Genomic DNA, 24,158 nt, shown 5'->3' on the forward strand with positions numbered 1-24,158 from the left:
GGGTCCATCTTAACTTAAGTGATTGTAAGTCAAGGACTACCTGTACAGATAATCCTGAGTTACGACAGTTCAGTTAGCACCTGTTTGAAGTTACTTGATAAGCATCCCCTAGTGTTTACGATACAATCCCGAAATTACAAATGTTGCAGCACCACGGTAGTTGTTTGCCCTTATGAATGACCACAGAGGTGCTGCAACATTCACCCTGCTCCCCACAATTGCTTCCCCCCTCTCATCCTGCCATGCCCGGTCACTTACCTTCTGAGGATCTGTCTCCTTTCTGCTGCTGTGGTTTCTTTGATGATTTCTCTTCCAGCATCCAATCGGTTTGCAAATGCTTTTTACGCACCAAGAGTGAAATGTTCTGAGCACCTTGATCTCACAGGACTTTAGGCCACAAGATCACGGTGTCCAGAAGCTTCCAGTCTTCACATAAATATTTTGCAAGCCGATGGGATTCTTTGAGGCAGCGAAATTGCACTGTCTCAAAGCGTCCTATCGGCTTGCAAATGCTTTTCGCACGCCAAGAGTGAAACGTTCTGAGCTTTGTGATCTTCCAGTCTCTGCATAAAAAGTTTGCAAGCCGACGGATGCTTTCAAACTTTTTACACAGAGATTGGAAGCTTCTGGACACCATGATCTTGCGGCCTGAGTGATATCATGGTGCTCAGAACATTTCACTCTCGGCACGTGAAAAGCGTTTGCAAGCCAATCGGATGCTGGAAGAGAAATCATCATCATGAAAAAAAAAAGCGGCAGAGAGAAGACAGATCCTCACAAGTGACCCAGCGTGGCAGGATGGGAGGGGAAGCAATTGCATGAGGTACCTCAATGGGTCAGGGGAGGCCTTGGGTAGTCTTAAGCAAGTGGCCTGTTTCCTAGGCCCCTCCCAATGGCCTTCCCCACCCTGAGATACCTCATGTGCACTTAACGACCCACACATTCGATTAGTGAATGCATGTATGAAAGCAGGGAGTGATCGCGTTCAAAGTATGCGATTCACTTCTACGAATCCTTGAGTTACGAATGGAATTGGCAAGCTCCGTTACATTTGTAACTTGAGGAATACTTGAAGATTACAGCAATGTACTCAAGATTTGGCTTATTTATATAAATTTCATAAACTTGATAATGTTTGTTTCATTTAACTCAAAACACATATTTCCTCAGTTAACATTTGTTAAACCCTTCAAATTGTGGTCCTGTATATCAAATTTCTTGGAGCCCATTCTCAATGTATAACCCTGAGGAACAGTCTCCTTCTGGTGGCTTATGTTTTAAAATGGAAAGACTTTCAGGCTTGGCTTCATCTTTTTTGCCCATTGTAAAACATGTTTTAATGAAGGTCAGAAATATGCACTGGAGAAAACTTCGCTGAGTATCACTTGAGTGTAATGAATTGTTACTGTATAAAATTTATAGTTTAAGTATAATTTATACTTTAAAAGGCATTTTGGCAAACTACTAGAATTTGGTTGCAGTCTCATAATGCCTAGGAAAGGCAATAAAGATATTCTATTTTACCAAAATGTTCTTTGTGTAGTTACCTAATGCTGTGTACCTTTTTACATCAGATTACATTCGCACATTTACTTGGGATAAAAAACTTGAAATGGTGGTGAAGTCAACAGGGATCTTAGGAGGACAAGGTAGGTCCAATTTTTTTTTCTAATCAATATTGATTGCATTTTCCTCCTTTCCCAGCTGCCAAATATTAGATGTTTTAAAAGTATTGTTTATTATAACATTTTCAAGGATCTTTTTCTTCATTTGCATTATTAGGTAAAATGCCAACTGTAGTATCTCCGGAATTGTACCGTACTAGATTTTGTGAAGCAATGGATAAGTACTTTTTGATGGTACCAGATCACTGGACAGGCCTGGGCTTGAACTGCTAAGATAAAGTGGTGCAACGGAATGATTTCTTCTGATTCAAAAAGGATATAACAGAGGACTGTCTTTCTCCATTGCCATCCTCAGCTCACCTCTGACATCTGCAGCTCAGGGGTCTTCTGCTACAGCCTTCATAGCGAGGCTTTCTTGCCATGTGAATTTGCCCTTGAGATGCCAGTGGAAGAAGCATTCAGTTTTCCGAATCAGAATGTTAACTTTCACGAAACCTGAAGTGGACAGGTCTGGGACCAAGGGGGAGCTTGTCAGAAATTACGCAGCATTGTATTGATGCACTGATTAGCCAGTGGCAGTGAACAATCAAAACAATGGTCTTAATAATAGGGGGCATACTGGCCCCACCAATTGCAGTTTTGATTCTGTTGTCTTCAATCATGAGGAACCAATTGAGACTGTTACTAGTGCTGCCCTGTGGTAGGAGTTTATTTTGTAAGCATTATTGTATATTGTGATTTACTGTGCACTGGATTTATTTTGCAACTTTCCGTTGAGCAGTATTTTGATTATTTTAATCATTTCATACATCCCATATGGTCATTTGAAGCCCTGTTTTAATGTTGTACATTTTTTGTGTGGTCTGATATTTTATTGGAGGGCTACATCTCTTTCTGAATTCTAATTTAGGCTTGAAACAAATTTCAGAAAAGTTCAGGTTCAAATATATATACGTGCCCCAAAGGTAAATTTTTTCTCAAGTGGAACCTCTGTGGTTGAGTGTCAATCTCAAACCACTAGGTGTTACTTTAAAATATGCCTTTAACACTTATTCCATTCTCTCTTTTTGTCACAGCAAAATATAGGGATGTTTTTGATCAGATTTTATTTTAATTCTGTAACTAATAACTACTTGATAAAAACATTATCCTAGTTTCTTTTCATTTTAGCACCATTCAAGGAATGTACTATTAATGTTGCTGTGCTGCACATACTCAGGTTGTATTAATACATTAGGCTGTTAAAACAGTAGTTCCTTTGGCACCACAAAACATTTGCAGTTGTGGTAGATGCTCTGAACAAGAAAAGAAGTAGGAGGAGGTATGAGGAGGATATGGGGTGGGTGGCAAATTAGACTTCATGGGTAAAGATTTGGGTACTTTTACAAATTGAGAGTAAGCACTTTTTAAAGTATTTTTGTAAATATAAAATGTTTACTACATTAAAAAAGATGTGTCATTAAGCAGATAAGATTTGTAGTCTTACTGATTGTCTACCACTTGGCTTGAGCCCAAGTTGTTGGTTGAATTGATATAAGTTTTCCCTTTTTATTACTCTTCTGGTTGCAGCCAGGAGCCTTAAACCTACACTATTTTTCATAGCCTAGGGAAAATTACAGCATTCCAGGAAGTCATTAAATGTTGGCTTAGAGACAGTTGATGATGCATGTGTGGACTAGGTTGTAGGTTGGATTTTTCATAGGGAAGTTAAAATCTTAAATCTGCTTTTGTGGCTAGTCTTGTTTAAATTTGTCTGAAGTAATAAATTTTTTTATATAAAACCATATAATCATTTGAATAAATTAATGTTTATAACCAAGTTTTTATTCTGTTTATATTCATTTTATTTATTTATTTATTTAGGGCTATTGAATAAAAGTCATTAGCTTTGATACCAATGAAAAAACACATTCCTTAATTATTCATTACTTAAACAGCAATATTAGTATTTAGTTGGTACAAAGTAATTTGAAACAAATGTTTGTCTGAATTTAAAGAACAAAATATAGCATGAAGTGACTTTCCAAGATTCACTTCTTCTGCTAATTAGCCAGAGGCCAAAATATTTGTAGGCAGTTGTGAGTAATGAATATGCATATTAGTAGACAAGTAGCAACTGAAAATGTCATATTCCTATTCTAATGTAACTTCCTTGCCACAATTGAAGCACACGCACACATGCTACACCCTACACACACATCTGTCCTGATATACACAATACATCCAACTAATGTAGATTCCAACAAGAATTTAAGGGTCACGAATTCTGCATCATGGAAAAACATTCAGGAGCACCTTAACTAGAAAGTAAAGCAGTTTTTTCTTTTTTAAAATGAATTCTGTTGAAGATTATCCATAACATTTCAAATTCTGTTAATAATTATTTCTTTACATTTTGAAAAAAAAATAAATGCCACTCAACATTTTATACCAGAAATTTGTATGGTGGGCCCCCAAATCTTGATACGTTATTTAGTTTGTGACCTCTTTAAATTGATATGGGGTGTTAACACAGTATTCTGGAAGCAAATATTTTGAACAGTATTCAAGTTGTACTCACTCTGATATGTTCCCTTTAATTTTGATATGTATAGACTTCTTGTGTCTTTTGTGTCTAATTAAGCCTACAGTTGTGGGAAAGATATACTTCATTAACTATTCAGTTAGCAATGGTAAGGGGTTATGTGCATAACACGCAACTTAATAGGTGGTCCATATTGCTGCAACCTAAACAATGGGCATCCAAAAAATTAGCTGTGTTACAATTGGGAAAAATAATTGAATCAAAATGTTAAAAAATATGTTAACCATAAAATATTTTCAGATTATTTAATGTATATAATGTGCATATTTTTATCAGTTGAGATGTTTTTTATGATTCTGATATGTTAAGCTATTTAAATACATTTCTCCATTTACAAAATTATGTATAGAGAGTGTAACAATAAAATAATTGAAATATTATCTGTTGTGCCCTGCTGGTTTATTTTATCATTGCCTCAAAATACTAATGTTGGCATTGTAAAATGAGAAGATTGATTTGAGTCAATTATGTACTAAGGTTATCGGGAGAGATATTACATACGTTTGATTGTTTTATCTTGCAATCCAAAGGTGCAGACAACTACCAGCTAGCTAGACCATTTCCAAATGTTTTAGCAAAATTTCAACTCAAATGTATAATACATATTTGGAAATAGGTATTAAAACATTGGGTAATAATATCTTTGCATGAATTTTAGAAACAGGATAGAATGGGTGGGTCAAACTTGAAAAGGAGTACTTTGTTGGTTCTTCCACAATTTTATGGAGCTTGCCAACTCCTGTGTTACCCACAAAAAGCCTGGGAACGGGAGCAGGTTGCAGCTGCCTTCCTTCTATTCAAGCATCTCGTGTATCATATAAGCAAGTAAAAGGTAAAATCGGGAGTTTGCATCTGATGATGTGAGCTGCAGTTCATGAAAGCTTACACCTTTTAATGCGTTAATTGGAAAAGGTGCTACCAGACTCCTGATTTGTCACCGAAGACTTAACATGGTTGTATTATAATTTGTTCAGAGGCACACATACACACAATCTACAGCTCCTGGAATTCCCACTTGTTGCCCAGAGCTTCTGGGAAATTAGTAGAAAAGCTGCTGCAATATAGCTACTGGGTTTTTGTCAGTTTTTTTTAAGGCTTTCCAGCTCAGAATCCAAATAAATCCCAATGAGACTCTGAACAGGAGGCCTTTGAATCAGAATACAGCTTTATTTTTCCTTGATCAAATAATATATGCTGGACACTCCACTCTCCTTTAGACAGCAGAGAAGATGGAGAGCAGAGAGCATGTAATCAGAAAAGTTTTTGCTTTTTATAACCAATAAACATCACAAGGTTTCTGCGCATCTGAAAAATTCCTTTGAATCTCCTTATCTATCCTGGCATTACATTTCTGCATCTCTAAGCTTGCCGCGTAACAGAGTGAGCGCCTGTTACTCATCCCAGCTTCTGCCAACCTAGCAGTTCAAAAGCACGTAAAAATGCAAGTAGAAAAATAGGGACCACTACGGTGGGAAGGTAACAGCGTTCTGTGCGCCTTTGGCGTCTAGTCATGCTGGCCACATGACCACAGAGACGTCTTCGGACAAGCGCTGGCTCTTTGGCTTTGAAACGGAGATGAGCACCGGCCCCTAGTCGGAATCGACTAGCAGGCATTTGCGGGGGAACCTTTAGCTTTTACCTTTAAGCTTGAACACACACTACAATAGCTGGCCATTAGCCCATTAGCTTTGTTACTTTGCAGGCCCCTAGAGAGCTGTTACATTTTAAAGCCACAGCAGAGAAATGAGAAGGGAAAGATTTACAATCCAAGGAGGGGGGGAGGGAGACAAGTGAAGTGTTGCAATTTCTTAGCTAGGTTTTCCCTTGAAACAACACAATTTAAAGTAACAAACATTTTCTTTGGTTAGCACAATTTAGAATACAATGGAGCACATACAGAAAGCAAGCAAAAATAGACAATAGCTGTTATGTTGTTGTTAGTTGCAAAGTTGTATCCGACCCATCGTGACCCCATGGACAATGTTCCTCCAGGACTTCCTGTCCTCTACCATCTTCTGGAGTCCATTTAAGCACACGCCTACTGCTTCATTGACTCCATCCAGCCACCTCATTCTCTGTCGTCCCCTTCTTGTATTGCCCTCAATCTTTCCCAGCATTAGGCTCTTCTCCAGTGAGTCCTTTCTTCTCATTAGGTGGCCAAAGTATGAGTTTCTACTTCAGGATCTGGCCTTCTAAAGAGCAGTCAGGGTTGATCTCCTCTAGGACTGACCAGTTTGAACGCCTTGCAGTCCAGGGGACTCGCAGGAGTCTTCTCCAGCACCATAGTTCAAAGGCTTCAATTCTTTGGCGCTCAGCCTTTCTTATGGTCCAACTTTCACTGCCATACAATGCAACTGGAAAGACCATAGCCTTGACTATACGCGCTTTTGTTGGCAGGGTGATGTCTCTGCTTTTTAGTGTGTCTAGATTCGCCATAGCTTTCCTCCCCAGGAGCAAACATCTTTTAATTTCTTGGCTACAGTCCCCATCTGTGGTGATCTTTGAGCCCAGGAAAATAAAATCTGTCACTCCCTCCATTTCTTCCCCATCTATTTGCCAGGAATTGAGAGGGCCAGATGCCATGATCTTGGTTTTCTTAATGTTGAATTTCAAGCCCACTTTTGCACTCTCCTTCTTCTCCGGCAACAAGAGGCTCTTTAGTTCCTCTTCACTTTCTGCCAGTGGTATCATCTGCATATTTTAGGTTGTTGATATTTCTCCCGGCAATCTTAATCCAATTTTTGATTCATCTAGCCCTGCCTTTCTCATGATGTGCTCTGCATATGTTAAATAGGCAGGGTGACAGTATACAGCCTTGCCAGACTCCTTTCCCAATTTTGAACCAATCAGTGGTACCGTGTCCAATTCTCACTGTAGCTTTTTGACCCACATATAGGTTTCTCAAGAGACAAATAAGATGGTCTGGTACTCCCCTCTGTTTAAGAACTTGCCACAGTTTGTTGTGATCCACACAATCAAATGCTTTAGCATAGTCAATGAAGCAGAAGTAGATGTTTTTCTGCAACTCCCTAGCTTTCTCCATGATCCAGTGTATGTTGGCAATTTGATCTCTAGTCCCTCTGCCTCTTCGAAATCCTGCTGTACTTCTGGTAGTTCTTGATCCACATAACTGTTATACACGAGAGATTGATTATACATAAAAGATTATTTTTTTTTATTTTAATTCCATTTATATCCCGCCCTTCTCCGAAGACTCAGGGCGGCTTACAAGCTTAGCAGTAGCCTTCATTCTATGTATATGCCTGCTTATTAGGGCTTTCGCCCCCCCCAAGCGGCATTATTACAAAGTCAGCTTATTGCCCCCAACAATCTGGGTCCTCATTTTACCTACCTCGGATGGATGGAAGGCTGAGTCAACCTTGAGCCTGGTGGGACTTGAACCTGCACTAATTGCAGGCAGCTGGTGTTACTTAAGGAGGCATTAGCCCACTGCTCCACCAAGATTATACTTGGCTTGATCTCTAGTTTCTTTGTGCTTCTTTGCTAATGTCTTCGTGTAGAGTCAAAGAAAATAAAGAACTTCTGCTTAAATAATATATCTTATAGTTTGGGTTTGGCAACATCCAAGCCTAGAAATATGCCAAATTTAGTTATGATCCTGATTATGGTTTGAGGTAGTTCTGAAGAATTCGTTTTCCAGGAAAGAAAGGTTGTAGGACTGAAGCTTCCTGCAGCATCTCCATTGCTTCCTACCGTATTTTCCTCCTCTCTGCAGGTTGTCGGTTCAGTCCCAATTTTGCCACCAAAAGTGTTTTTTTTATTATTTTTAAAGATTCACCGGCTAGAGACCTGAATCATCCAGCCCTAAAAAGGGATGAATTTTTCGGTGGCTCATGTGACCCAAACGGAGCTTTTTTTGTTACCGTTGCTTCAAAGTCCTGCGTCGAAAAAGTCAGATTCGGCGGGACCGTCCATTCCCCCTCACGGCGACGAGGTCTGACTCATTCAGTTGCTCTGCAATCTCCTCCCCGCTCAGCACGTTGCTTTATTTTTTTTTTGTAATGCTGGATGTGGCTCTGCAAGTCCTTTTCGGTCCGGGCTCGTTATCTATTTGCATTTTTACACCATCCCTGTTGCAGGGTGGGAAAGGGGGATTTGCACTAGGTGGGCGGCGGGAGTGAGATAGCTGGTCTCTCCCGGCCCGCCGCCTCCCCTTCCCAGAGCTGAAACTGAGGCCGGCAAAGGGAACCTCCCTGCACCTGCCTTCCTCCGCGCCCGAGAGGCTCGGGAGTGGGTGGGAATTCCGTTCCAAGAGACGGGAAGGATCGCCGCTGTCTTGAGAGCGTCCCGCGTGGACGCGGAAGAGCCCGGGTCGGCGACCAGCCCCAAAAGCGAGGCAGGAGTCGCTGAGCGGCCGCCTTCCTCCGCGCGTCCCGCCGTGAGCTCAACCCTTTGCCTGACCTCGGCCCCGAGCGCCTCCGGCTGAGCGGAAAGGGAGAAGGACGGCTCGGTCCACGGCTCTGCGGCCGCGCGTCGCTTCCCGCCTTTCTTGGCTAGCGCCGGTGCCCGGGAAGTTCGCCGCGGTTTGTGCGGCTCAGTCCTGCTCTCCCGCCTGATTTTGGACGCCTCAGACGGCCGCAACAAAGCGACGTCGCTCCGCCGCTCAGCCCCGCTTCTTCTTCGCCGCTGGGTTTCCTCCCTGCTCTTTCGCTCCTTTTCCTCGGAGCCTTTCCCGACTTACCTCGGCGCAGAGATCAGCAACGACCCGAGAATGCCGGCCGTCCTGGCGTTCCTCGCGGTGGGCGGCTGCTTCCTGGCTCTGGCCGAGGTAAGGGAGCCCAGGGCGCGCCGCGAGCCCCTCAGCCCAAGAGGGTCTGGGAAGGGAGGGAGGGAGGGAGAGGGAGCGGTGCTGGTAAGCGGGCGGAGGGAATTCCCTCAAGCCCCCGCCTGGGGATGTGTCGCGCGAAGCTGCCGGCGATCAGGATCGGGGTGCAGTTATTGGCCCGCGCTTCAAGGGCGACCTGTTGGAGCGGTTGAGGTAGTTCTTCTTTTGGAAAGAGACCCTTTTTCTGGCTCTGAATCCCGGGGATGAGCCATTTTCCCCCACCCCTATCCCGCACCCCCGACAAAGAAAAAATCTTGCTAAACTTTTTCCCTAATCAGTTCTCTGGGTAATGTTGTATATCCTAAAGCAGGGATCTTCAAACTTGGCCCTTTTATGACTTGTGGACTTCAACTCCCAGAATTCCTCAGCCAGCATGCCTGGTTGAAGAATTCTGGGGCTTGAAGTCCACAAGTCGTAAAAGGGCCAAGTTTGAAGATCCCTGTCCTAAAGGAAGGAAAAAAAGACAGCAAGCGGTATCTTCAGCAAAGGTTTTGTAGCAGATCAGCCCTAAGACAATTAAGGCTGAGCGTTTAATGCCAGTGGCCCTGTTTTTTCTTTTATTGAACTTTGGGCCTTAAAAAGCTTGCATGCCTTAACAGCTAGGAGGCCAGCACGCTCTTATTGAGTGCATGTGTTTCTCTCCTTAAAAAGAACGATTTGAAACGTTGTCAGGTAAAATCGATGCTGTTAGCTAATGACACGTGAATTCTACAAGTTTAAGATCGATTTCCTATAATTTACTTTCCTTCAAGTCCAAGAATGGTTGAACTATGATCTTTGGAGCTTCAGTTCCTTCTTATTCCTGTCTGGTGGGGTTTATCCCATTTCCGCTGTGCTGTAAATTGCTCCTGTCGGTGGACTTTCTCCATAGCCAAAGCTGTTTCTTTCCAATAGAAGAGTAGCTTTGCTTCTTTGGGGCTGGAAGTGGAAGACTCTCTTCTGTGCCACAGGTTGCATTTCATTCTGACCATATACTGTTTTTGGCTGTGGCTGCTGGTGCCTCTTGGTGCAGGTTGCACTGGACAGAAGCAATGGAAGTATCTTCAAAGACAGAGGTGCAGGAGGGGGTTCAAGCAACCATGGAAGAGGCAATGCATGTAGAATAGCCCAAGCCATGGGGAGGATCTGAAATCAGGGGCCTGATCTTTAGCATGAAACGGTTTCTCTGTGCAATTACACAGGCTTGTCTGAAACATTGTGGGGTGACATTAAGTGTGGCAGCGCCTTCTACTCAGATTGAGAAAAGCTTCAGAAAGATACCTCGGGGAAAAATGAATGAAAAGTGAAATTACTTTAAAATCTCATATACATTCTTCTGGAGTTATTCACTTTTATGAGATAAACTTTTTATTTACTCCAGCTAACTGATTTCATGCGGTTGTTGTGAAGATATAAATTAAACGGTTTTTTTTGCAACAGCTGATTTGTAAAATGCATGTTTTAATAAAAAAAATCTAAACAAGAATTGAACACATGGTAGCTAGGTTTTCTACAATATGAAAAGCAGTACCTAAAAATACAACATTGGTAAACAATATTAGCAAAGTCAGCAAAAATGCCAGTTATGGAATATATTTTTGTCATGATGGCTGAAATCTTTGAGCAACAGTCCTAATTATATTAATTGGGGAGTAGAATTGGAATAAGTAGGAGAAATTTAAGAAATGTATTGTTATTTTATATATACCACACAATAGAAATAAATGACGGAATGATCTAGAAAGTGACAACTTTGCAGGCAGAGAGAAGAGAAATCTGAACTACATATTACCATTCTCTCTTTTCACTCAGTTTTATCTTTGTTATGATTAACCTAATCAGCATTTTTCCTCTTTCCTCCCCCTTCCATTTATTACATCTCATCTTTAAATCTTTCTTTTTACTGTCTTTAGAATTTTCTTTGTCTGGTAGGAACTAGCAAAACAAAATTTGAAAAGTGGGTCTGTTTTCCTGAATAGCAGGGAAGTGCTGTGCTTGTGCAAGATCTTCAAAGTGTACATCCTTAGCTCTGAATTAGCTAGAAAACATTGAAGAAGAGAAGGAAGAGGGGGAGAGAGAAAAATAATCAGAAAGAGAAGCACCGAGCTGGTTGATGTAGCCAAAGATTTCTACTATGCCTCTGAGATAGGAAAATAGTATTTCTCTGGAATCCTTTGCCAGTTTTGGTTGGTCAGTGAAAAACACTTCATTTTCCCATATTTTTTCTCTAATGGATCTTTCTAAAGTTTGCATATTTTTCTATCATTTACAGCTGCCAAACAGCTAATGAGAGGGAGGAGGCAGCATTCTCCAATTTGGCCCCTCCTAATTTTATAGGTACATAAAGATCCAGGACAGTCCAGCCCCATATAATCAAACATTTGGGGTTCTGCCAGAGTTAATTGTTCACGCTGCTTTCTTCTCCACAAAGCCATGTCTGGAAGGAGAAAGTGTGCGCCAGGGTGACCCCAGGAAAAAGTTGATGGTGAGAGAGATGCCTGTTTTAGCAGGGTGAATTTGATTTAAGTCAAGTCGATTTAAATCTTGATTTAAATCACTAGTAAAAAGGCTTGATTTAAATCAACTCAATTTAAATCATAATTTTTAAAGAGCAACTGTCATCTCTGTCCTGCAGTGGCTCCTCCTCTGACCCGCTGTTGACTCACCGACAGTCCCACTCACTTTAATGGGATGGCTGGTGATGCCACAGTGACACAACAAGGTGAGGGACATGGCAGGCAGCTGGAGAGTGGATGCCCGCTAACAGACGCTGCCATGATGGATCTAAAATGACAGGTGCTCTTTAAATGTAAGGCTCATTCTTGCTGGTAGTTAGAATCTTTAATGTTATTATTTGCAAAGAAAGTGAAGATTTCCTATTTAGAATAATAAGCTGTCAGCGATATCAGAACCGATTTTAGGTTAATAGGTTAATCACACATACCGTTTCCCCCCGAAAATAAGACCTACCCTGATTTTTGAGTGTGGGCTTAATATAAGCCCTACCCCCAAAATAAGCCCTAGTTAGGACCCTGCCCACTCTGTCCCACCTCGCTGCTGCAATGGGGCAGGAGAGCGCGTGTTGTGCCGCTGCCGCCACAACAAGGCAAGGCAGGTGGAGTGGGTAGAGCTCTCCCACACCCGCTTACTTCAGTGCCCCCCCAGCCAGGCCGTTCCTTGCTCAGCGATCTTCCCTTTCACTCCCCTCCTGAGTTAGACTACTCATGCATGAGTTCAAGACAATTAAAGAATTATGTGCATGAAAAAATAAAGAGGAAATCACCAGGAGATATGCATGCTGAACGTAACAATCGAATAATTAATTCATTACATTTCAAGAGGTGTCACTGCCTGTATGACTTTATAATTCACTTTTTTCTTTTTCCAGCTTTAAAATTAATCTGAGAGCTGAGCCCCAAATTCAACTTCAAATAGAGATTAAAATAATAAATTCATGCAACAAATTCCATTCCAAGTTCTCAGTATTCTAGAGGGAGAATCTTAAGGGAAACCTCACTTGGATGTTGCTGTTTTACTTTTTCTCATTTTCTCATAGCTAGAATATCCTACCAATATAAATGTAAATAATCAGGCCAGCAGACTTCATGCAGATCTAGAGCAATGGCTTAAATGAAGGCAAGGGAGGCTCCCACCTTGTGATATATCACCCTTGTCACCCACTTTTTATCCCGTGCCTTTAACAAACCTAATCCCCCAGGGTAAGGCTTCCATATCTGGGCTGCAGAAATATGGACAACCACAAGACAGCAGGAAAGAGATTGCCTTCTCTTCCCTGTCTAAGTAGTCCTCTGTAGCTTTGCTGCACAAGTGCCGGGAGCCCCTGCAGAAGAAGAATGTGCAGGCAGAAGGCAAGAATAAAGGAAGGAAAAGCCCAGTTGCAATGGGTGCCATGCCTGGCTGCATTTTTCCAAGTCTCAGCTTCTTCCTGTTTATGGAGGAAGAAGAGGAGAGAGAGAGAGAGAATTCTTTTAGTGCTGTTTCCCACCAAGGATCATCATTGTTATTTCAGCATTTGATTCTACTGTATTTATTTCCAAAGGTGAGCTCCTAAGAAAAATAAGATTGATGTTTTTTCATTCTTTTCTGCTGGCATCTGGGCTTCAGAAATCCAGACAAAAACAAGATGGCAGCAAAGAGATCCAGGAAACTCTTATGCCTTACCTATTGGTGAGATTTTCTCTATAGGTAGACAGTGACTTCACTTAATGACTGCCTGGTTTAGTGATTGCTTGAAGTTACAGTGATGCTGAAAAAGTAACCTTATGACCAGTTTCATATTTGCAACCCCCATAATACATGATTGACATTCAGGTACTTTGCAACCAGTGTATGTTAATAACTGTCACAGCATCCCACAGACACATAATTGTCATTTGCGTACTTCAAATTGACTTCTGACAAAGAAGCCAATGGAGAAACTGGCAGTAAAATCCAGGCCACATATAATAAAATGTTTTGCTTAATGAACCACAGTGACTCACTTAATGACCAAATAAGAGATGTCATAAGACCATCACAGTCATGCAGTGTGATGGAGTTGCCAGTCCCAAGTGTGGTCACCAAGGGAAAATACTTGTACGTATGCCCTAGTCTAGTCTCATTGTTGTCAGCAAATCTTCATAATCATCTGAAAGATATTAATACAATATTTGTTTAGAAATCTCTGCCAAGATGCCCACTTTTATAAAGTGGCTTATTTAATAATTTAATTTTGACTCCGCATGATATATGAATTCAATACTGTGATCTCGATATATGGTCATATATGTTATGGCTTGTTAATCATAGAGAAATAGGTGACTAAAGTCATTAGGCTAGTGATTAAACCATGAATACCATAAGGTACGAATCTAGCTATATTTTGAATTAAAGAAGTAATATTTTTAACTGTCTAGCTCAGGGGTGTCAAATTCGTAATGTCATGTAAGGTGTTGTGACTTATTGTGACTTTTGGCCATTGTTGGCAATGGGATGGGCACGGTTTCGCTATGATGCATCCGGTCCACGGGCTGGCACTTTGACACCCCTGGTCTAGCTCAAACATATACAAGAGTGGTAAAATGTCCGTAAACCAATCAACATTTTTGCTGCCACCCTATTTATAATTTGGAACAATTTGTGTAAATGGGAAATGAATGCAAAACAGGGAGAGGCCTGTTGCTTTTGGTAGAGCATGCACAAATAAATCATGTAATTTAGGGAACTAGATTTCTACAGTGGGAATAACTATAGGCTTATGTAGTTCTAGTATATGATAATAATTTAACAGTTCTTTTTCAACAATAAACTGCACCTAAATAGTGTTTCTGTGAAATCTAAAATGCTTCGTTTAGGTGTTTTATTCATTTAGTTAGTTCAATTTGAATGCCACCTAACTCCCAACAATGCTGGGCAGTATTTACAGTTTTCTTTCAAAGTCTGAATAGTAGTAAATTGATGTTTTTCAAATGTATTATTTATGATGCTTAATTCAAGTGCTTAACATCTCATATTAAATTTTACTGCAAATAAAACAGTGGTACATGGGTACTCCACTGCTTTGAAGCTCATTGAATTTGGTACTCGATGCATTTTGATGCGAATTTTTTTTCCTGGTGCTCATCATTTGTTTGGTGCTCAATGTGCATGCTAGACGTTGTTGGTGTCAGCTGCCTCTTTCCAACTGAAACAAAGGATCACATGTTAATCATGTGGTAGCTCTTATGGGATTTTTGCATTTTTTTTCCTAATCAGAGCAAAATGGTAGTGATAGTGCTAAATAGAAAAGAAAATTACTTTGCACCACCATCGAGAAAGAAAGAAAGAAAGAAAGAAATAAAGAAAGAAAGAAAGAAAGAAAGAAAGAAAGGAAAGAGAGAGAGGAAGGAAGGAAGGAAGGAAGGAAGGAAGGAAGGAAGGAAGGAAGGAAGAGCAAATTCAAGAGCGGTATTCGCATTACAGATCTTGCTAGGGAATACGGTATGCCTAGAACAGTGATCTCCACCATCATTAAGAATAAAGAAGCGATAAAAAAGACTGATATTGCAAAAGGAGTTAAAGCAGGAAAAAGCAGGATTCCCAAACACTCATGGAAATCGAAAAGCTGTTATTAATTTGGGTAAACGAGAGGCAGTTAGCGAGCGACAGTGTGTCAGAAGCCGTGAAATGCGAAAAAGCAAAACTGTTGCATGCTGATCTTTTGAAAAATAAACTGAGAATGAGTCGTGAGATTGTTGCAGTTTTTTAAGGCCAGCCACGGCTGGTTTGATAATTTTAAAAAGAGGATTTGCATCCATAGGGTCATGAGGCATGGTGAGACATCAAGTGCTAATAAAAAGGCTGATGATGAATTTGTCCATGAATTTCATGACTAGGTAGAGGCTGAGGGTTTTATTCTCCACCAAATTTTTAACTATGACGAGACCAGACTTTTTTTTTTGGGGGGGGGAGAAATGCCAAGTAGAACCTACATCACAAAAGAGGAGAAGGCATTACCAGGACACAAGCCAATGAAGGACAGGCTGACTCCATTGTTGTGTGGGAATGTTAGTGGGGCCTTAAAACTGATGCCTCCTCTACTAACCTATCATAGTGAAAACCCATGAGTTTTCAAGAAGCATAATGTCATAAAAAGCAATCTCCATGTGATATGGAGGGCAAACAGCAAAGTTATGAGGCAATTTTTCACTGAGTGGATAAATGAAGTGTTTGGTCTTTCAGTGAAAAAAATATTTGCCTCTGAAAACTCTCCTACTGTACTTTTGGACAATGCACCTGCAGACCCTCCAGGCTTGGAGGATGATTTACAGGAGAAGTTCAGCTTCATCATTGTAAGGTTCCTCCCCCCCAATACTATTCCTCTCATCCAGCCCATGGACCAGCAGGTCATTTCAAATTTCAAAAACTTGTACACCAAGGAAACTTTCCAGAGGTGAGGCCCTCCCCAGTTGACCTCAGAATTCTGGAAGGTGCATTTCAAGATCCTGCCACCACCTTCGTCTTACTGATAAGGCCTGGAATGAAGCCTCTTATCGGAATATGAATTCAGCATGGAAGAATTTGTGGCCAGAAGCTTGATTCAAAGAAACTTTGAAGGGTTTGAGGCCAACCTTAAGCCTGCAGATACAGAGGGTACAACTATGCAGGATATTGTATCTTTGGGCCAATCCATGGGTCTGGAGGTTGATGCTGCTGATATTGAGGATTTAGTGGAGGAACATTGTGAAGAGCTCAGCTACAGAAGGAACAGCAACAAGAGATGTCTAAAGAGATTTCTTCAGATAAGCAGGAAATAAGGGAGGATGTCCCTAGTTCCTTGATAATGTGTGCAAAATGGCAGAAGTTCGAAACTGGAAAAGTACCATCCAGACAAAGCTCTGGCAAGCAGAAATCTGAATTTATTGAATGACCAAACAATTTCATACTTTCAAGTAATTCTGAAGACATTGGGTAAATTTATAGTGAAGGTGCCAAAGAGTATGTCAGAGCCTGTGATGCAAGTTGAAAAAAGGCTGAAAAGAGAAAGAACACGTAAAGTGCAAGTGCCTAATGTTCTATTGGAGGGCAACTCTCCTTCCTAGTAACACTCCATGTAACCTCTGCTTCTCGCCACTCTCCTCCCACCATTAGGCCATGGATTCGTCTTAGTACAGGTAAACTGAAAATGTTATTTTATTTAATCTTAAGTATGTATTATTTTTTAAGTTTATTTCTCATATAAAGTAATGATATACAACCTATCTTTGTACTTATTGCCTTAAATATGTGCATTGCCTTTGGTTCGGGAACGCATTATTTTTTAATTATAATTTTAATTTAATAATTTACATTATTCCTTATGAAAAAAAATTATTTAGTACTCACTGTTTTTGGTACTCATCACTTCTCCTAGAACCAATTGATGATGAGTATTGAGGTACCACTGTATTGGGTTTTGCTGTTATTTAGCAGATCCCTGCTTTGTTGAGTAATGCATAATGGATTTCAGACACTTTGGAAACTAGTTAGTTCTTGATAAGTTCACACAGATCAGGAAATGCAGACTGACTTTTGGGGGGAAGAAGAGAGGCAATTAACTGAAGTACTGTTGCAGAAGACAGGGCTGGTTAAATGCATATTACAATATCTTATCCCATTATTTCTGTACAAACAAATTAATAAAATGTGAAGTTCTTTGAGCATTTAGGCCAGGATTCACAAACTTTTCCTTAATGTGGACCATTACATCATTATCATCATCAAATTTTTTTGATGTTCAACGTAGAATCCACAATCAGCATATGCCACTTCTGGGCACTGTAGTACACATGGTTTCCCCTATTATGTCCATAAGATCCCCAAATTATTATGTTTATTTAATTAAAAGAACTAAAATCTCCTTAGATTTTGGCCACATTTTAGTATCCATGTCAGAGACTTTCTAGGCTGGAAACTACAAGACATAGGGAAAGAATTACATTGAACGTTAATGATATTATCATTGTTATTTTTATGAACTAAATGCAATTATATCTGATACTTTTTCCCATGTGAATGGGAGGGGAGTTTCTTTTTTTAAAAATGTTTTATTGATTTTTTAACATAGTCATCTTAATATTTGGTAAACAGTGTGTTGTCTGGGTTTACATTTAAAAAAAAGCATCCACTAACAGTTGGTTTCTATAATCTATAATCCACATAATAACTTTACTTGATCTCCTCTTTTCTCCATAATGTTGTATTTTATCAAGCTTAAGTTAATACAATTCTTGTTGTTTTGGTAAATAACGGTTGAGTATAATTTTTTTTCTAATATTTCTACAGATAATCACATCAATATAATATTTCTTTTCTATCTAGTCATTCTGGTTGCCTCATCATAGTTCCTGTTTAGAGTTCTTGTTTACATTTGCTTTTCCCACAATGTTCAAAACATTCTTACTGGTTAAGATTTTCTCAAAGTTAATTACATTTAAATATTTAAATTATTTGTCTGATGTAAGCCATCCCAATACTTTTACCTTTCTTAAGGAATAAATAAGACTAAAAAAAGAAGAATAAGAATAATGAAAAATAAAAGGATAGGATGCTACTTAAAATCCATGTTTCCTATAAGCTAATACATATTTATTTCCAAATTTTTCCATTCTTTTTTTACCATAATTAAAAATATATTTAATCTTTAAATATTCCATTTAATAAATCTAGTCCTCTAGTTTTTAAACTGATATTCAAAACATTTTTAATCCATTGTAATTTTCTTAAAGTCAATCACATTTAAGTATCTAAAACATTTACTTTATATAAGCGATTCCAACTCTTTTATATTTACTCATATCAAGAAATAAAATAAGAAGAAAGAAGAAAAAGAAAGTACTATGTTACTTGAGGGGTTCTTCCCTCTTAAAATAAAATTCATATCAAAAATCTTTCTATTTCTTTAACCATATTCAAACAGGTGTTTCTTTTTTAAATATTCTCTCTGATAGGTCCCATCATCTATTTTCTTAATTTTCACTTTAGCCTTTTTCTTTTGCCCATTATCTTTCTTAATCAATACATTCTGCTGGATCAAAGAATCTTTCCATATTCTTGTAAGCGTTACTGTAGATATAAAAGGTAAGTCAAGTACAATATCTTTGTAAGAGGCATTTGGCCATTCATGTTTTTTTTTAATCTCATTTATATCCCGCCCTTCTCCGAAGACTCAGGGCGGCTTACAATCTAAAGCACAAATCAATGTGCTTAGCAGTAGCCTTCATTCTATGTATATGCCTGCTTATTAGGGCTTTCGCCCCCCCCCAAGCGGCATTATTACAAAGTCAGCTTATTGCCCCCAACAATCTGGGTCCTCATTTTACCTACCTCGAAAATCTGTTGAAAATCTTTTTCTTTTTCTCTCTCTTTCTCTTATCATTTTTTGTCTCTTCAGTTCTAGTGGTTTTCCTGACATCTCTGCAGTCCATTTTCTTATCCTCAAATTTGTTTTGTGGTGTTAAAGTATAAGTTGTCTTTTCAAATCCAATATTTCTTGTAATTTTTTTCCCACTTGGGTTAAATTATACTTCTTTGTTTTGTTAGGTTCCATCTTTAAGTCTCTATCGTCAAATTTGTATTCAGTTATCTCTTTTATCTGTTCCTTCTCTATTGTTGTTTTCTGGGATTTTTTTGTTGTAAAGTTAAATTGGAGATTAATTGATCTATATTTTCAAAGTTAGTTTGGATTTCTTTGTGGTTTGAAACAATTGTTGTTTGAATTAGTTGCAACATATCATATGTCTCCTCTTGAAAGGTATTTATTTTTTCTTGATAAGTTCTTTCTATATCTCTCTGATTTTCCATGATGACCAAAAATCCAAGTTTTCTTTTCTCTGCAAATAGCTTTGGAGTCAGTTAAGTAGATACTTGTAATACAGAAAGTTCAAAGAAAGTTTTTTTTTGTTCCCTAAAGTTTGTAAGCCTCTCTTTGTCTGCAGCCCAGATTGTTTTCTTTTTTGTCATAGCTGTTCTCTATTGTTAGAGCTTTGAAAGTCACAAGTAGAAATTAGTTTTTTCCAGATTTTGCCAAGTCCTGTATAAAAAGCCATAGCTGTCATATTCTTCATCCACCACTGGTTTAATTTTCAAATTTTCAAAATGAACAAATTGCCTTTAAAATGAGAATCTTAACCATCCCGCAATTTCAAATGTATCCAAATGTAGGTTTTATAGTCATTTCATTTCATTTCAATATGCTTGGGTCCTCCATAAAAGGTTTAATTCACTGCTTCCGTTAGTAAAAGGGTGGGGCAAAGAGCCCCCTCCTTCACTTTCGGAGGTTTTTTTGCTTCTTGGGATTTTTTTTTCTTCAGGAAAGTTAATAAGTAGAATAGAGAAAGTCGATGTTCTTACCCAGATTCAAACACGCTGTTTACAATCAGCTTAAAATAGTGCTTTTGACTTCGGTTGCTTGTAGCTTGGGCTAGACTCTAAAGTTAGGCTAGCCTTTCTCCTGTTGGTTTCTGGAAGGCTTCTCCTGGACTGATCAGGTTGACCACCATCTCTCCATGGTCCCCAGGTCTTCTTTCTTTGCCACCTTTTCGGGGTGGCTTCCGGCCCATTTAGGGTCCCCTAACAGGAAGAAATTTGGAGCCCCAAACCCCTTGACTGCTGCGCTACTGCGCAGGACCGGAAGTCCGGGAGGGTTGTTTCTGATTATTTAGCACCATGGTGGCAAACCTATGGCATGCGTGCCACAGGTGGCACGCAGAGCCCTCTCTGTGGGCACGCGTGCTGTCACCCCAGTCCTAGGCTTTCAGCTGGGTTTTGTAAAACCTTTTCGCTTTAGGCCTCCACCGCCATGTGCAAAAAAAAAGAGGTTCAATCAATCAATCAATTTCAACTTCTTGTGGGGGAAAAAAAGATTTCGCAAAATTGGAATTGATTGATTGAACTTTTTAGTCCCACCCAGTCTGCCGTTACCACTGCAGCCACACCTACCCAATGGACCATGCCCACCCGGCACCCGATGATACATAAGTGGGTTTTGGGTTGCAGTTTGGGCACTCAGTCTCTAAAAGGTTCACCATCACTGATTTAGCATGTTGATAAATGATGACGGCACCTATGCACTTTTTTTGTTTTTGCTGAATTTAATCTTTCCAACAATGTTTGAGAGAATTAGCAGTGAGAACCATAAACAATCAGAACTTCTTAAAAATACAGTATGGAGAATCTATTGACTTTCGTCCCATCTATATGTTGTAAAGAACTACAAAACTACAAAAACATTTCATGAATAAGGGTCTTGAGCAAACCTTCCCAAAATTCTTTCTTTCTGTTTCACCTTAACTTAGAAATTGATACCAAATGGAAGGTTAGGTAAGAGAAAGAGTCTGACTTTCCCAGGATAAGGTAATTCAAATAAAAGAAGAAAAGAGTATGAAGGACATAACAGTGATCATGTTTTCATACATAGGGTCATTTTTTTCACTGCAGACATTCAATTTATAGAATACCTTCCCTGCTGAGATACAAATAACTGTAACTCTGTGGGATTTTGTACATAATTCTATTACAGAATGCCTTCAGCCTTTCAACTAGTTTAGTTTTAAGAGTTCCCCATGATGCTTAATGATATAATTGGGCCTTAATGATATTACGTGAAATGTTTACTGAAGCGTGTAGTTTGTTTTTTGTTATTGTTGTTTGCAATTGATGTCACTGTGTATCCCTTGGAGTCCATTGGAGCAGGGGCAGGGTATTATATTATAATTAAATACAGAAAGTAAATTTTCAGAATGAGTGTACAACCATTAAAAGCTTTTTCTTATTTGTATCCCTCTACACAACGAAGTGTATTCATCATTTGATTTGCACATGGGTTTTCTTTATTAGGAGGAATTGGATAATACCATTACAATGGAGGATCAGATTTATCTCCTTCTGGAGGCCAAAGTTCAGTGTGAACAAAACCTCACAGCTCAGGTACAAGAAGAAAGAGGTGAGGGTATTTTAGTAATGTAATATTCTTCTTATTCTGACCAGGATTTTTAAAATGATTTTAAAATTTAGAAATTGATAGGATGCAAGGAAGCATACACTTATCATTTGATCTATGGCTTTCTGTGCTGAGAACATAGATGTTTTTATTATCTTCTTGTCTAAAATTCAGGTACAAGGTTTGTTTAAAGTCTGCTAATAGCAGCAAATCTGTCTGTCCCAATCGTAATATTTTCCTGGCCTGCCTGTAGCACTGATATCAGGTTTTAATTAGGGATGAGCCACTGGACCCTGCACAGTTCAAAAATCATTCAGAAGAGATTCGGAGCTAGTGTAAACACAACAGCTCTCTTCTGCTCATGAATTTTTCAGGTGATTCTATTCAAGACTGGGGAAAAATAAGGCTACTTTAAGGACTCAGCTGAAAATCAAAAAACCTGATTGTAAGTCAATCTGAGAAAAATCAAAGAAGGGACCACAGCATAATTATAATTGTAAAGAGAAAATAGATGAAATGGCAGGCTACTTGGATGCAAAAAAGCATCACCAAAAGAAAGAAAGAGAGGGAGGGAAGGAAGGAATCCGATCTAAATGGTTGCCTTCCTCTTCCACCAAAGCTACTGGAGTAGGAGAACTCAAGTCTTAGCGGAAATACAAAGAAAAAAAGAAATTGAAAAAGCCATGTTCACTATAACTGGAGATTTAATAAAGCATGAAAGATAAACAAGAAAGAAAAATTAATTTAGATAGATTGCCAGGAGGTGAAAGGTCTGATCTGAATTTAAAAAAAATCAGTGTAATAAATAATTTAGAATTTAGAAATATAAGAAAGCAAAAAAAATCATTTAGTAAAAGAGCTTCTCAATCAGTGTATTTTTCCTTCCACTCATCTAATTTCCAGAGATAGTTCCCCTTTCCACCTCCTTTCTTCTCTGAAGTGATGAAACTGAGGAGACAAAATATGTTTTCTTGTTTATTTTTCTAGCTGTGTTTTATCTTCAGCTATGTGTATCAGTCATGTTGATGCTCCCTCCTCCCCTTCAAACATTGTCTGGGAGATATGAATGCAGCTGGTTTGTTGGCTGCACTAAAATTACATTAACTAGGATGGCACTACCTAGATATAAGACATACGGGTGGCATTTCTAGAAACAGAAATGTGCGGATTGTGGAATGGTGACAAAAACGCAGGTATCTTTAACATGTCATTTAATATTTTAGCTATAGCAATTAGCAATGTCCTGCAGTCGTTTTTGCTGAAAACCAGTGTTTGCTTCCAGTTTTTGGCAAAATGCCCCACAGTGAACAATGGGTTTGCTTAACATCTGCAGTTTGCTTAATGACCATAGATTCATTTAATGACCATGATGATTTACTTAACAACCACCACAAAAATAGGTCATAAAATCAAGTTGGTCATATGATGATCCACTTTATGACTGTCACAAACCATAAGGGGAGGATCCATTACAGTTATAAGTTGAGGACTACCAGCAGTTATTTCTTAGTCTCTGAAAATTGGCCTTTGGTCAATCACTTGCTTTCAGCCCAAATCCCAAGGGATTTTCTGCATCCCCCTTGCCTCATCATATATAGATAAGCTTTGCTGTGAGAACTAAACAAGCACACTGCAAAATACATGGACCCTGCAACTACATGGGAAGAATGCTAAAGAGCAGCAACAACAAATAGAATAGAATAGAATAGAATAGAATAGAATAGAATAGAATAGAATAGAATAGAATAGAATAGAATAGAATAGAATAGAATAGAATAGAATAATAGAATAGAACTGGAAGGGACCTTGGAGGTCTTGTGGTCCAGCCCACCGCTTAAGCAGGAGAACCTATACCATCTCAGACAAGTGACTGACGAGTCTCTTCTTAAAAATCTCCAGTGATGGAGCACCCACGATTTCTGAAGGCAAGCTGTTCCACTGGTTAATTCTCTTCACTGTTAGGAACTTTCTACTTAATTCCAGGTTGTTTCTCTCCTTAATATACTATGAGCTGTATTTGTCCGAATGCTGCATTTCGGCAGGTGCAGGAGTAGTGGAAGAATGAATAAATGCCTCATAAAAAGACAAAGGCATGTCTTGCTGAATTCCTTGTCTTATTTAATGAAAATGAGTGGAAACTACAAAGATGTTAGAATGTCCCTGAAAAATGTACGTTTATTTCCTTCCAAAGAAAGAGTCCTGTTTTGAGGACTTTGGTCTGAACCCCTGCAGGCATTCTCAGAGCACTGAGCATTCAGTTCTGGCACTGAATGTGCATACCCAGAGATTTAAGTGGGTATGTGGTGGAATTACTCTTAGTTAAGGCAGTGCAGGATTGTAGCTCTAGAATGTCAGCTCATTCATAAACAGTAGAGTTGACTTTAGGTAGAAGGTAACCTTAGCCACCCTATTTCACAGAATGGTTGCACTGATTAAATAATTCTTGGTGAAGTATAAGATATTAGAAATAAATAAGAAATGTGGATAATAAACAAGATGTCATGTTACTTCCCTTGCAGTGTTCAGATGCAATAGCTTGCTACTATGACAGATAATATGGCTATTTTGTAATAAACATGTACGCAGTCAAGTGAGTATCCCAGTTGTTTACTGATACGAGCTAAAGTGCCTGTATTTGTGTTCCCCTTTGTTCATAGCTTCAGTTTC

General features: G+C 39.2%; 2 protein-coding genes across 8 annotated transcripts in view; both read left to right on the top strand.

Moving 5' to 3' along the window:
• Nucleotides 1-4,577, top strand: part of PIKFYVE (phosphoinositide kinase, FYVE-type zinc finger containing) — a 99,039-nt gene extending 94,462 nt beyond the window's left edge. For all 3 annotated transcript variants that reach the window (XM_081315177.1, XM_081315178.1, XM_081315179.1), the window contains 2 exons: nt 1,575-1,649; nt 1,783-4,577. In XM_081315177.1, coding sequence (XP_081171303.1) covers nt 1,575-1,649; nt 1,783-1,898 — 191 coding nt within the window. In that variant the 3' untranslated portion in view covers nt 1,899-4,577. The remainder of the gene's footprint in view (nt 1-1,574; nt 1,650-1,782) is intronic.
• Nucleotides 4,578-8,419: 3,842 nt separating this feature from the next.
• Nucleotides 8,420-24,158, top strand: part of PTH2R (parathyroid hormone 2 receptor) — a 65,777-nt gene continuing 50,038 nt past the window's right edge. For 4 of the 5 annotated variants that reach the window (XR_014024786.1, XR_014024787.1, XM_081315180.1 and 1 more), the window contains exons 1-2: nt 8,420-8,998; nt 21,389-21,494. Coding sequence is in view for 3 of the 5 variants with exons in the window: in XM_081315180.1 (XP_081171306.1) it covers nt 8,942-8,998; nt 21,389-21,494 (163 nt within the window). In the remaining 2 variants the exon portion in view is untranslated. Of the gene's footprint in view, nt 8,999-13,767; nt 16,687-21,388; nt 21,495-24,158 lie in introns of those variants that run through there. The other variant, XM_081315182.1, reaches the window with a different exon arrangement.

The sequence above is a fragment of the Vipera berus genome (assembly GCF_964194415.1).
Source record: "Vipera berus genome assembly, chromosome: 1".
Lineage (NCBI taxonomy): Eukaryota > Metazoa > Chordata > Lepidosauria > Squamata > Viperidae > Vipera > Vipera berus.